We start from the raw sequence: 13,922 nt of genomic DNA on the forward strand, positions 1-13,922 counted from the left end.
ACAGAAAATAAAATTGAAACATACAAAAATTATTGAAAACACGGAGGTAACAGTCGGTAAAGGTACTCTGCAGTTTGTTTTCCCTATATATTTTTGTATAAAGCAACAGTACAAAGATTCTTATACAAACTGGCACATCACTATTTCACCTAATACATATCCAGACATGTGTCTGACCAAACTGTATGCTAACAATTAACCCAGCATCCAGATCTCAAGACCCTTAGGCTAGCATGCTGAAAACTAACAGTTCTACCTGTTAAATTGAATAACACAGGTTGCACACAACTCCTTTTTTTCTTTTTTTTTTTCTTTTTTTTACTTAAGTAGCAAAGCAGTGTGCCTTTGCTGGCAGAACCTAGTGTTTACAGTGCACTATGTCTTCTGGTATGGGCTAGAGCAATTTTGTTACTTTCATTGACCTGTCTCAGCTTTATCCTTAGCTTTGACAAAATGAAAGTGACTGAGGTATGAGTAATGCTAGTAACGCCATTCCTTCTGCAGCCAGTCCCTGCTATGAATGGTGTGAAAATATTGCTCATAGGGTCAGTTGGTGCATGCATTTCAGTGGGCTTGGCAGACTGATGTGTAATAGCAACTTGTGGCTCGGTGAGGAAAGCAACGGGAAACTACCTCACTCCTCATTTCCCTAGTATGCCTCTTCAGTGATGCCTAGGCCATCTATGACAGCTGATGGCGGAACTGTTGAGGATCCAACCAGCCTTCGGGCTGAGGACTAAACATACATACAGCAAAGCAGTTCCATGAAGGTAATCCAACCAACCTGGACACAGATTTGTGCGATTTGGACAAAAGAACTGATTTAATTACTGTTCTGATTTATTAAAACAAGAACAAATTATATATTTCTATGATCGTAAAAAAAAATACACCAGTAGTATTCTGCAGAGAAAGATGTTAAATAACTGTAGTTTGTTTGTGAAACGGGGGTGAGGACATTCCAGAGAGGTGACATACAGCTTATAAAGCATTTTTCTGAGAATGTCTACAAATTATTACTGTCTAGCTCTAGATAATGCTAATTTATTTATGAATTAACAGTAAATAACCAATTATGATAATATTAAAAACAGAAATGAAAGCATGGACACAAATTTCAAGCAAAATGCAATCTAAGATAGTGTGTTGACAAACAAAAATACTACAGGACAGCAAAACAAATTAACAATGTTTCAAAATGAAGTACGCTATTAAAACCAAAGAAAATCTCACAATATATACATACTCTCTTCTTAATTCGGCAATCATTCTTTCCTTCCTCTGGAGTTCATTTACTGCTGTTTTGTACAGGGATGAAATGTTGGTTCCTAAAATTTTGTTTTCCAATTCCAGTTTTTCATTACATTCATACAAATGTACTAATTCCTCCTTCAGCACTTTAACTTCATTTTCTAAGGCATTGTTGGCATGTTCAAGCTGAAAACAAAACCAAGAAGCAATTTAACACAACCATAAATGCAATCAATCAGTTAAAGCTAAGTTGAAATTTTTAAAATGGGACACCTACTCTTTCAAAATTAAATGACAGAATAATTTGAATTATTTTCTTACAACCCTGCCCTTAAAATTTTTATACTTAGGCACTGCCACAAGAACACATACATCAGTTGTAAAAATTAAAATATTGCCACCTCTGTCATGTTACCATTTTAAAGTTAAAGGTGTTTAACTGTGTTTATCTAGAATAAATGTACTCAAGTCATATTTCGAGAAGTAGGAACATGAAAAGGAACCCATAACGGGATAAACATGATGATAGGTCAGTGTGGAAAGATGGTACACCAGAAAGAGGAGACAAGGGCAAACATGAAAACTCAAAACAACAAGGACAATCTCCACAACTCCATACACTGCCATCTTCAAATAGATTGGCTCTTTCCCAATCTATCCCAATTCTCATACATTTTTTCTCAGATTGTTTCTGCTTCCCAACTTCATCAGGATGATGGCCTTCAACATGCATGACGGGACCATCCTGACAGATCTTCAGTCTTTATGTGAGAAGTGTAGGATAAGAGGAAAGATGGTTAAAAACAGGAAAATGTAAAAGACAAAAGATAAGGATGAATATGGATGGTAAAAGACTAGGATCACAGGATAAACATAAAAGGAGAAAAGGAACCCCAATGGGTCAATGTATGAGGGCGGATCAAATATAAACGGGAACGTTTTTAATATTTATTGCATCAAACAAAAAAATTACACATATACAGATCACTTTTCTACATAGTGTCCTGCCTTTGATACATATTTTCTCCATCAGATTAGTAAGTTTTTGATGCCGTCCTAACAGAAAGAAGGACATGTGCAGAGCCAGTAGTGCATGAACTCTTTTACACTTGCATCATCATCACACTGCTGTCCTCCTAGGTCTTGTTTGAGTGGTCCAAACAAATGGTAGTCGCAAGGTGATAAATCTGGACTGTACGGAGGGCATTCCAGAGGTCTCCAGTGAATTTCCTCCAGTTTGTCCCACGTTAAAGCCTTGCATTGTCATGGAGAAGAATAACGTTTCGGATGGGTTGCCGGCGTCGTTTGTTGTGATACACAGCTTTTGTTTCATCCAAAAGGTGGCAGTAATAAGCTGCATTAATTGTCCTTTGTTCATGAAGAAAGTCCACCAGTAAAATGCCCGCGGAGTTCCAGAAAACAGTTGCAAGCACCTTTCCAGCAGATGGGTGTTGCTTGCTTCGACTCTGGGGTGTAATGATGCACCCAAGTTTAATCACAAGTCACAGTACGACGCAAGAAATCCTCTCCTTCCTCCTTGCAGCAACGCAGAAGTCTCTGACAAATTTCCTGACGTAAAGTTTTTTATTCCTGGTTGAGGAGATGAGGAACCCACCTGGCAGACAATTTTCTGAAACGGAGTTAATCTCAGATGATGGTTTGAACACTTCCGTAACTTATTCCTACGGCTAAAACAATTTGCAAAATTTTTATTTGCCGATCTTCACCAATAATGTCACAAATGGCAATAATGTTGTCTGCAGTGATGCTTGTCTATGGTCTCCTTTCACGACGTTCATTTTCCACAGCTTCTCTTCATGCCACAAATTTTTTTGCTCATTCATACATTCATGGTTCATGTTTGTGGGTTACTGTAGTCACGTCCTAGTTCGTGAACCATGGGCAACGGCTGAGTGGCCTAGTAAGTGGTATTGAGAGTCGGGATACCAGTTGCTATGGAATGGGAGTGGGCATCTCGGACATATTCTGAGTCGTGGCCCTCCTTGTGCTCAGGCGGCCAGGACTACACAATTCACCGGTGGTCCATAACCCGTTGGAGGAGAGATCCTCACTTGGACTATGTGCAAGTAGGGCAGCATCCTGCTTCATGAATTTACCGAGCTCAGAACACTTTAAGCAAGCCTCGGACCTATGGGACTAATGGAGTCCCACTCCCATTTGACAGGCGAGGGACTCCTTGGAAACAACTTGGCGAACGGAATGGAATTCGATGGGGAGCTATCAATATTAATGGGGCTTATGGAAGAAAGAAGGTAGAACTTGCTGAGTCAGCAAAGAGGATGCATCTGGATGTGCTAGGAGTAAGTGATATTCGGGTAAGGGGAGATAAGGAGGAAGAGATAGGAGATTATAAAGTGTACTTGACGGGTGTTAGAAAGGGAAGGGCAGAGTCTGGGGTAGGGCTCTTTATCAGGAATACCATTGCACGCAACATAGTTTCTGTTAGGCACGTAAGTGAGCGAATGATGTGGGTAGATTTGTCAGTGGGAGGAATTAGGACAAGAATTGTGTCCGTGTATTCACCATGTGAGGGTGCAGATGAGGATGAAGTTGACAAGTTTTATGAAGCATTGAGTGACATCGTGGTCAGGGTCAACAGCAAGGATAGAATAGTGCTAATGGGCGATTTCAATGCGAGAGTTGGGAATAGAACTGAAGGATACGAAAGGGTGATTGGTAAATGTGGGGAAGATATGGAAGCTAATGGGAATGGGAAGCGTTTGCTGGACTTCTGTGCTAGTATGGGATTAGCTCTTACAAATACATTCTTCAAGCATAAGGCTATTCACCGCTACACATGGGAGGCTAGGGGTACCAGATCCATAATAGACTATATCTTAACAGACTTTGAATTCAGGAAATCTTTTAGGAATGTACGAGTTTTTCGGGGATTTTTCGATGATACAGACCATTATCTGATCTGTAGTGAACTAAGTATCTCTAGGCCTAGGGTAGAGAAAGTGAAATCTGTCTGCAAACGAATAAGGGTAGAAAATTTCCAGGATGAGGAAATTAGACAGAAGTACATGGATATGATTAGTGAGAAGTTTTGAACAGTAGACAGTAAGCAGGTTCAGGATATAGAAAGTGAATGGGTGGCATACAGGGATGCTGTAGTAGAAACAGTAAGGGAATGCCTAGGAACAACTGTGTGTAAAGATGGGAAAAGGCGAACATCTTGGTGGAATGAAGAAGTGAGAGCAGCCTGTAAACGTAAAAAGAAGGCTTATCAGAAATGGCTCCAAACAAGGGCCGAGGCAGACAGGGATTTGTACGTAGATGAAAGAAACAGAGCGAAACAAATAGTTGTTGAATCCAAAAAGAAGTCATGGGAAGATTTTGGTAATAACCTGGAAAGGCTAGGTCAAGCAGCAGGGAAACCATTCTGGACAGTAATAAAGAATCTTAGGAAGGGAGGGAAAAAGGAAATGAACAGTGTTTTGAGTAATTCAGGTGAACTCATAACAGATCCCTGGGAATCACTGGAGAGGTGGAGGGAATATTTTGAACATCTTCTCAATGTAAAAGGAAATCATCATGGTGGTGTTGCAAACAGTCAAGGTCATGGGGAGGAGGAAAATGATGTTGGCGAAATTATGCTTGAGGAAGTGGAAAGGATAGTAAATAAACTCCATTGTCATAAGGCAGCAGGAATAGATGAAATTAGACCTGAAATGGTGAAGTATAGTGGGAAGGCAGGGATGAAATGGCTTCATAGAGTAGTAAAATTAGCGTGGAGTGTTGGTAAGGTACCTTCAGATTGGACAAAAGCAGTAATTGCACCTATCTATAAGCAAGGGAACAGGAAGGATTGCAACAACTATCGAGGTATTTCATTGATTAGTATACCAGGCAAAGTATTCACAGGCATCTTGGAAGGGAGGGTGCGATCAGTCGTTGAGAGGAAGTTGGATGAAAACCAGTGTGGTTTCAGACCACAGAGAGGCTGTCAGGATCAGATTTTCAGTATGCGCCAGGTAATTGAAAAATGCTACGAGAGGAATAGGCAGTTGTGTTTATGTTTCGTAGATCTAGAGAAAGCATATGACAGGGTACCGAGGGAAAAGATGTTCGCTACACTGAGTGACTACGGAATTAAAGGTAGATTATTAAAATCAATCAAAGGCATTTATGTTGACAATTGGGCTTCAGTGAGAATTGATGGTAGAATGAGTTCTTGGTTCAGGGTACTTACAGGAGTTAGACAAGGCTGTAATCTTTCACCTTTGCTGTTCGTAGTTTACATGGATCATATGCTGAAAGGTATAAAATTGCAGGGAGGGATTCAGTTAGGTGGAAATGTAGTAAGCTGCCTGGCCTATGCTGACGACTTGGTCTTAATGGCAGACTGTGCCGAAAGCCTGCAGTCTAACATCTTAGAACTTGAAAATAGGTGCAATGAGTATGGTATGAAAATTAGCCTCTCGAAGACTAAATTGATGTCAGTAGGTAAGAAATCCAACAGAACTGAATGTCAGATTGGTGATACAAAGCTAGAACAGGTCGATAATTTCAAGTATTTAGGTTGTGTGTTTTCCCAGGATGGTAATATAGTAAGCGAGTTTGAATCAAGGTGTAGTAAAGCTAATGCAGTGAGCTCGCAGTTGCGATCAGCAGTATTCTGTAAGAAGGAAGTCAGCTCCCAGACGAAACTATCTTTACATCGGTCTGTTTTCAGACCAACTTTGCTTTATGGGAGCGAAAGCTGGGTGGACTCAGGATATCTTATTCATAAGTTAGAAGTAACAGACATGAAAGTAGCAAGAATGATTGCTGGTACAAACAGGTGGGAACAATGGAAGGAGGGAACTCGGAATGAGGAGATAAAGGCTAATTTAGGAATGAACTCGATGGATGAAGCTGTACGCATAAACCGGCTTCGGTGGTGGGGTCATGTGAGGCGAATGGAGGAGGATAGGTTACCTAGGAGAATAATGGACTCTGTTATGGAGGGTAAGAGAAGTAGAGGGAGACCAAGACTACGATGGTTAGACTCTGTTTCTAACGATTTAAAGATAAGAGGTATAGAACTAAATGAGGCCACAACACTAGTTGCAAATCGAGGATTGTGGCGACGTTTAGTAAATTCTCAGAGGCTTGCAGACTGAACGCTGAAAGGCATAACAGTCTATAATGATAATGTATGTATGTATGTATTCATACACTCGAGTCTGTGAAAGTGCTTCTTCCCCAAACTATGCACGAAGCCATCTAAAAATTTCGGAAGGTTTGGTGCCCTCTTTTGCGAGAAATTTTATAATGATGCATTGCGCTACAGACATGTGCACCCCTTGCTCACTCATGGTGTACTGAAGCAGCCCAGCTCTCCACCATCATTCACGTGCGCAAACCAATTCTCCAGACAACCCCCTGAACATCCTGGCAAAGGCCCGCCTCAGAATTATTACTAACAGCAGCGGTACATTCAAATTCCCGTTTATATTTGTTCCACCTTTGTAAGTAACAGAAAGAAACAAACAAGTGACAAATTAACTTATACTCAACATTAAAACAAACACACAATAGAATAAACACAATGGCATGCTAGTGCGGGAAGAAGGTTCATAATAATAATAATGTTATTTGTTTTAAGTCACACTAACTACACTTTTACGGTTTTCGGAGACGCCGAGGTGCCAGAATTTAGTCCCGCAGGAGTTCTTTTACGTGCCAGTAAATCTACCGACACAAGGCTGACGTATTTGAGCACCTTCAAATACCACCCGACTGAGCCAGAATCGAACCTGCCAAGTTGGGGTCAGAAGGCCAGCGCCTTAACCATCTGAGCCACTCAGGCCGGCAGGAAGAAGGTTCAACAGAAAGAGGACAAACATAAAAACACAACCATGTGTAGTTTAGTTTCATACTTGTATTATTATACATTACACTTGAGTAAGTAGACAAACACCTGTGGATAGGGGCAGTAAAATATATATCCACAGTATCCCCTGCCTGTTGTAAGAGGCGACAGAAAGGGGACCAACAGCCCTGGACTTTGGAGCTTGGGCTGGCTCCCACGGTTCCCCTAACTGAGTGTGGCATTGCTTCCACTTACTTGTGTCAGGCTCCTCGTTTACATCCTTCCTATCCGACCTCCCTTGGTCAACCCTTGTTCTTTTCTAACTCTGGCGGTATTACGTTTTGCGAGACCTACAGTGTCTTTTGTTTTCATGGCCCCTCCATTCCTTTAGCCAGTACCTTCGTTCTTTGAAGAATCAAACCTCTTCCATTTTTCCAACGAAACCCGGCCTTTGGGTGTGGCAAGCCCATCGTAATAATGTTCTACACCAAGCGACAAAGTGGATCAGAACCAAGATTTAAGGAGTACCGCAGAAGCGACGCACATCTCCTGCCTCTTCAAGGAGGTGTGAGAAATAGGTGCAGGTCAATGATCCACAGCCCGACCCAGGAGCTCCCTGGATTAGGGCAAGAGTGGAAGAAGAAGTTACCAAATACAATTTTTACTCCTACAAACTTAGTGTGGAAACTAAAAGAGAATCACAGCTGTAGTATGTAACTATGATACTTATATAGTGCAACACCCTAATTATTTTAATTTCGATCACCATAACAGAGCCTGTAGGAAATGGATCAACTAACATAAAACACGTGGTTTCCCATTTTCACACCAGGCAAATGCTGAGGTTGTACCCTAATTAAGGCCCGACCACTTCCTATCCTATCGTCACCATAAGATCTATCTGTATTGGTGGAAAGTAGAGCAAATTGAAAAGAAAAAAGAAAAGAAAACATGAAACAGAAGCAAAACAAGTGCATACAAAGTCTAACTCTACTTCTGTTATTTGTAGGAGTAACACTGCAAACTTCTCTGATATACATGTTATTGGATATATATATAAATAATATAATACAATAATAATATAATTATATAATACAAGGTCTTTTTTATGGCTTGCTCCGTGTGTCAGGGGAACACGCACGGAAGGCGATAAATTTGCCGAGAGAGATATATTGCTCTGAGTGGTGCTGCGGAGCCAGCTAAAAAAAAAAAAACCTGTACATATAATGGTTCTACAAAATCCAGTGTCAGGTTTCGGTAGAACTGGGAGAGTCAAATGGTGCCAACTCTTTTAGTTGAAATATTTAATGTTTGCATATTACTATGGATTTAATAACCACCCATATATTTTGTAAAGAGGTTTATGTGTTTCTTAAAATATTAAGAAAATAAGGGAAAGGGACCCTTGCAAAACAAAATAAAACATGAAGAAAGGATTATCAAAAAAATTCCTTGAGGTGGAAGAGCAAGACAATAAGATATACATAAATCCTTCAATATAGATGGTTATGCCTTACAACATTCAGTCTAATAATGTTATTTGCTTTACGTCCCGCTAAATTCTTTGATGGTTTTCAGAGACGCCGAGATGCTGGAATTTAGTCCCACAGTTCTTTTACGTGGCAGTAAATCTACAGACACAAGGCTGGCGTATTTGAGCACCTTCAGATACCACCGAACTGAGCCAGGATCGAACCTGCCAAGTTGAGGCCGGAAGGCCAGCGCGTCAACCGTTGAGCCATTCAGCCCCGCAACATTCAGTCCGCAAGCCTTTGTAAATTAACTACACACACCTCCACAATCCTCTAACTTATTTGCAAGTATCTCTGTGGCTTCAGTGGCTCTAGTGCAGGTTTAAAATGAACTTAAAAATTCATAAGCTCCCATTTACTTGCAATAGCATTAATTTATCCAAATAAACATGTACACTCTTCTCCTCATCTGCGCCAAGTATGATGGTGACACAAATAACATCAATAACTTTTGTCAACACCAGCAATGTAACATTCAACTGATAGTCCAAAAAAGTAAAGAAACATCACTGCACAGTCCCTGGAGAAGCAGGTCAATACTTTTACTACAGGTTCATAACACTAAGTGTGATAAGGAGATTGCCTAGCTGTATTTGCCTCCAGGATTAATTTAGTATTCATTCCTACCACAGCCTGAGTGAATCCCATGGCCATGTGCCATTTCAGAAGTGAAAGTCTTGCTTTTTACCTTCTTGACTTCCCGAATCACGTTCACATCTTTACGAGTGAATCAAGTGTAGTTTTATTGCCTTCGGTAAGCAGCCTCTAGAAGATTTATGAGTTGATCAGGTCTCTGAAAACTTATTCCTCACTGGAAGATGAACATTTCTTTGTACCATTCCAGACAGATGGAAAATTACAAAATTAAGTCCAATATACAAATCTGGAGACCGGTCAGTTTTAAGTAATTAAAGGCTGTTGCAATTGCCACTGTCGTTACAAAGGTATCTAAGCAAACTTTACATCAGCACACCTTTCAACACGTTCAATTGTCCATAAATAGCTCTCAGCAGGGTTTTGTCCAGACAATCTACCGTAATGAATTTAATAGAATTTACTCATAGAATATTAACTGCAATGGACAATGGAGCTCAATGGATGTGATTTATACATCTGTGGATCATCATGCCATACTTTCACGGAAACTAGCACATTGCGAGTTTTCTGAGAGAATGTCAAAATTGTTTGCATCGTACCTTCATAATTACCAGCAATATGTTTCCTGCATAAGATATAACAGTCCACCTTCTACACTCGATGTGGTGTTCCCCAAGGTTCAAACCTCTGCCCTTTGTTATTTTTGGTGCTGATCTATGACCTCCTAATCTAATATTCTACTTTATGCTGAACTAGCTCATGAACTCGTGCTTTGCTACAGAATTCTACATTATATACAGAATTGTAGGTTAGGTAGAGTGCACGTTGTGAGCAAGACTGTATCAAATTGCATAGCTCTTAACGTTATCCTAGAAATGCGACGGAGAAATAACCAAATGTCTTCTCTCATATGAAGACTGTGTTAGGGAATTTCCATTGTAATGGTAGGCACGCCTGCCTACCATCAGTCACAATCAGGTTGGGGAATTGCATAATAATGGCAGACACTCACTCTCCACTTGCCTTTTTACATCCTCAGAAAGACTGCCTTAGTGGTTTTCCCAACTGAAATGAACATAGGTCATTGCAATGACGTCAGTAAAAATGGCGCGAGTAAAATAGATGATTTGACATGAAATACTCGATCAAATGATAAACCACAGATTTTCTCACTTCTAACGAACAGTACTACGCTGCCGATCTAACAGTCCAAACGTCCAGAGCTGGAATGACCAGGCCGCAGACAGCCGTGATACGTGAACACTCTTAGTCTTTTTTCAGGGGGGAGGGGGGAGGTTCGAATAGTGGAGAGTCCCAGGGTAAAAACTATGCCCTTTTACTAATCTGTTTCGTAGGAGTACCCAATGAATCAGATATTCTCAATTCATTACACTGGTGGCAGAAAAATCTATCTGACTTGGAGGCAATTTTTTCCTGCTAATTTTCAATAAAATGAATGTAGAATTTAATGAAAGTGAAGAGGAAGAAGCTCTTTTTTAAGAAACGACTCTTTTCAGGGTTAAATTTTGAGTTATTTAGTGAATTGTGGTGCTAAATTTGGAATATGCCTAAATTGTAATTCTAGACCAGGTCATACTACTACTACTACTACTACTACTACTACTACTACTAAATGAGCCTCTAGCTTAAGAGTACACACTGCTCATTCAAAACAGCACGTCAGAGGTGGATCGAATGGTTGGAATACTATGATGAACCAGTGAGTTATGTACCAGCAGTACGGTATCAGAAAATATATGAACCAGAGGAATGACATGCTAAAGAAGAAAGTTTTCTAACTCCCCAGCTATTTCCCGCCAATATTCAGTCAGGCTGTTATACTCTGTACGCAGCAGTAATCCCACCTATCGGAGTTGAACGGCAGCATAAGAGACAAAGAATATCTCACCCCAAACAATGGTCAATGTAATGTTATTGTTGATCAATGTTATGCGCTTTCAATATGTTTTCAAATCTATATTATGTAGGCAGTTTCTTTTCGTTTCTTCTTCTTTGCGTGTATATATTCATATTTTCGTCTTAAAAATTAGTGTTATTTGTAGTTCTTAGTATTTTAAGTTAATCAGGGTCATTGTATTAACAAATAATAATATGTGTGTGGTTAAGTGTAAGAAAGGGCCAAGAGCACTAATTTCACCACAGAAAATAAAGGCTTTTATCTATCATCTACCTATCTATCTATTTATCTATCTATCTATCTATCTATCTATTGAAGGTCTTCACATTTAGTTTTCTTCTGACTCTGAAATACCACTCTTATCATAGCCAGTATGGTAAAATTGAATAAATCACAAATGGCCGGAAATTGTGTTCTCTACAACTTTTGTTATGTACTACTTTTCGATAGGACCAAGGTATTTAAAAATTAAATTTTAGGCGCCTTCCCCTAAACTACAGTTTCATACAGAGTGAATAAAATTGTTTACAGCTTAGACTGTAGTCCTATTCCCCGACGTTATATACTGACTTTCATTAAATTCTGTTAACCCATTTTCTCGTGGCTCAGCGTTGATATGGACTTGGCAACAAAAATACGAATTCATGAATATCTGTGTTATCAAAGCCGGTACGGGAAAAATATATGAGATAAATGATAGTAAATTTAATTCTGTATAACTTTAGTTAAGTAGTATTTATCGATTGAACCACTAATAATATACATATTTGAGAATTCAATTTAAGGCCTTCCCCTAAACTACTATTTCACTCAGCATGAGCGAAACGATTTATAGCCTAATTTTTCTTTTTGCTACGGGCTTTACGTCACACCAACACAGATAGGTTTTATGGTGACGATGGGATAGGAAAGGCCTAGGAGTTGGAAGGAAGCGGCAGTGGCCTTAATTAACGTACAGCCCCAGCATTTGCCTGGTGTGAAAATGGGAAACCACGGAAAATCATCTTCAGGGCTGCCGACAGTGGGATTCGAACCCACGATCTCCTGGATGCAAGCTCACAGCATAGCTTAAATTGTTGTGGCTCATCTCCCGACTTTACATACCGGTTTTCATGAAATTCTCTTCAGCCATTTTCTCGTGATGCGTGTACATACATACATACATACATACATACATACATACAGACAGACAGACAGACAGACAGACAGACAGAAATTGCGGAAAAGTAAAAAGTGCATTTCCTTGTTACTATGAACATAACCGATACAGAAATACAATTATTTTCAAATTCTGAGCAATGTACAGACAAAACTCTTTATTTTATATACATAGATATATAAAGAGTTTTAAAATAATTCAATCAGTACAGGATTATAGAAATTAACAAGAAGATATTGATACTGTTTTACAATGGAGTGGAGTAAATCACTTCATTTCAATGTTAATAAATTATTTGCTATTACGTATACTAGAAAGCAAGATAATGTCAGCTTTGAATATCAGATTTCAAACTCATATCTACTTGTACTGAATTCTATCAAAGACTTCAAATATTTGGTTGCTGTTGCAAATAAAATGTTAGGTTTTATCAGATGATGTTCCCGGGACTTCACTAACCCGAATAGTATTATGTTACTGTTTGACACACTTATAAGAAGAAGGCTACTGTCATTTGGAATCACCGGTGCTCAAAATACAATGTAGGTATTGAAATAGTGCAGTGTGTTTGTAAGATTTTTTCAGTACAAAATCACAGGAATTTACCTGAAGTATGACAACTACCTCGATATGGTAGTGTCATTTGGTTGTAAGATTCTAGCCAATACACACAAGGTAACAGCTCTTTTGATTACCTATAATTTGTTTAATAACCTTCTTGATAGTCCATATTTAATTTCAGAATGTAACTAACAAGTTCCTCTCTCTTCTCTGTATCCTAAATTCACATCATTCCACTTACTACAATGTAGAAATGATCATCATAAACGTTCACCTTTGCTCAATTCCTAAAAAATAAAACAATGACTGACACATGTTCATGTACATTCATTTTTTAAATCTTGCTAGTTTGTAAATTAAATTATATATATAAAATTAGAGTCCTGTCTGTATATAGCTCAGAAGTAAAAAATAAAGGAATTTTGGTATCAGTCATGTCCACAGTAACCAGGAAATGCATTATTTAATTTTCTGTCATTTCTGTCTGTTCTGCATGCATGTACACGCATCACAAGAAAATGGCTGAAGAGAATTTAATGAAAATTGGTAGGTAACATCAGGGAATAAGAAACTACAATACAGGCTATAAATAATTTTATTCATGCTGAGTGAAATGGTAATTTAGGGGAAGGACAAATTGAATTCTCAAAAATCTATGTTATTAGTGGTCCTATCGAAAAATACTACATACAGGTAACTAAAGTTATATAAAATTAAATGTCCACTCATTTATGTCTTATACATTTTTACCGTACCAGCAATGATAACAAAGATATTTATAAATTTGGATTTTTGTTGCTAAGTCTATATAAATGCCGAGCATTGCTGATGTGGAAACATTATTCAATTGTGTTAACTGGCGATTGTTTTGTCATGATTGTCTTAAGATGTAGAACCGCATGGTCATTGGTCCATACTGACAGGGAAAATTGTGAAGATTATTATAAAAATTACAATAAATCGTAAAGGAACAATCACTTCAAGAATAAGACAAGAGAGTCATGAAAGAAAGGAAGACTCCCTTTACATTAGATGCCCTAATATCACAGATTCAGAAGACAATTAATGTAAAGGCCTACCTAC

General features: G+C 38.9%; 1 protein-coding gene across 3 annotated transcripts in view; it reads right to left on the reverse strand.

Annotated features, from left to right (window-relative positions):
* The window catches only part of LOC136856756 (uncharacterized), a 38,676-nt gene that overhangs the window by 16,634 nt on the left and 8,120 nt on the right, over positions 1-13,922 (reverse strand). For all 3 annotated transcript variants that reach the window (XM_067134848.2, XM_067134850.2, XM_067134849.2), the window contains one exon: positions 1,247-1,437. In XM_067134848.2, coding sequence (XP_066990949.2) covers positions 1,247-1,437 — 191 coding nt within the window. The remainder of the gene's footprint in view (positions 1-1,246; positions 1,438-13,922) is intronic.

This window comes from Anabrus simplex, chromosome 1 (genome assembly GCF_040414725.1).
Source record: "Anabrus simplex isolate iqAnaSimp1 chromosome 1, ASM4041472v1, whole genome shotgun sequence".
Taxonomy (NCBI): domain Eukaryota; kingdom Metazoa; phylum Arthropoda; class Insecta; order Orthoptera; family Tettigoniidae; genus Anabrus; species Anabrus simplex.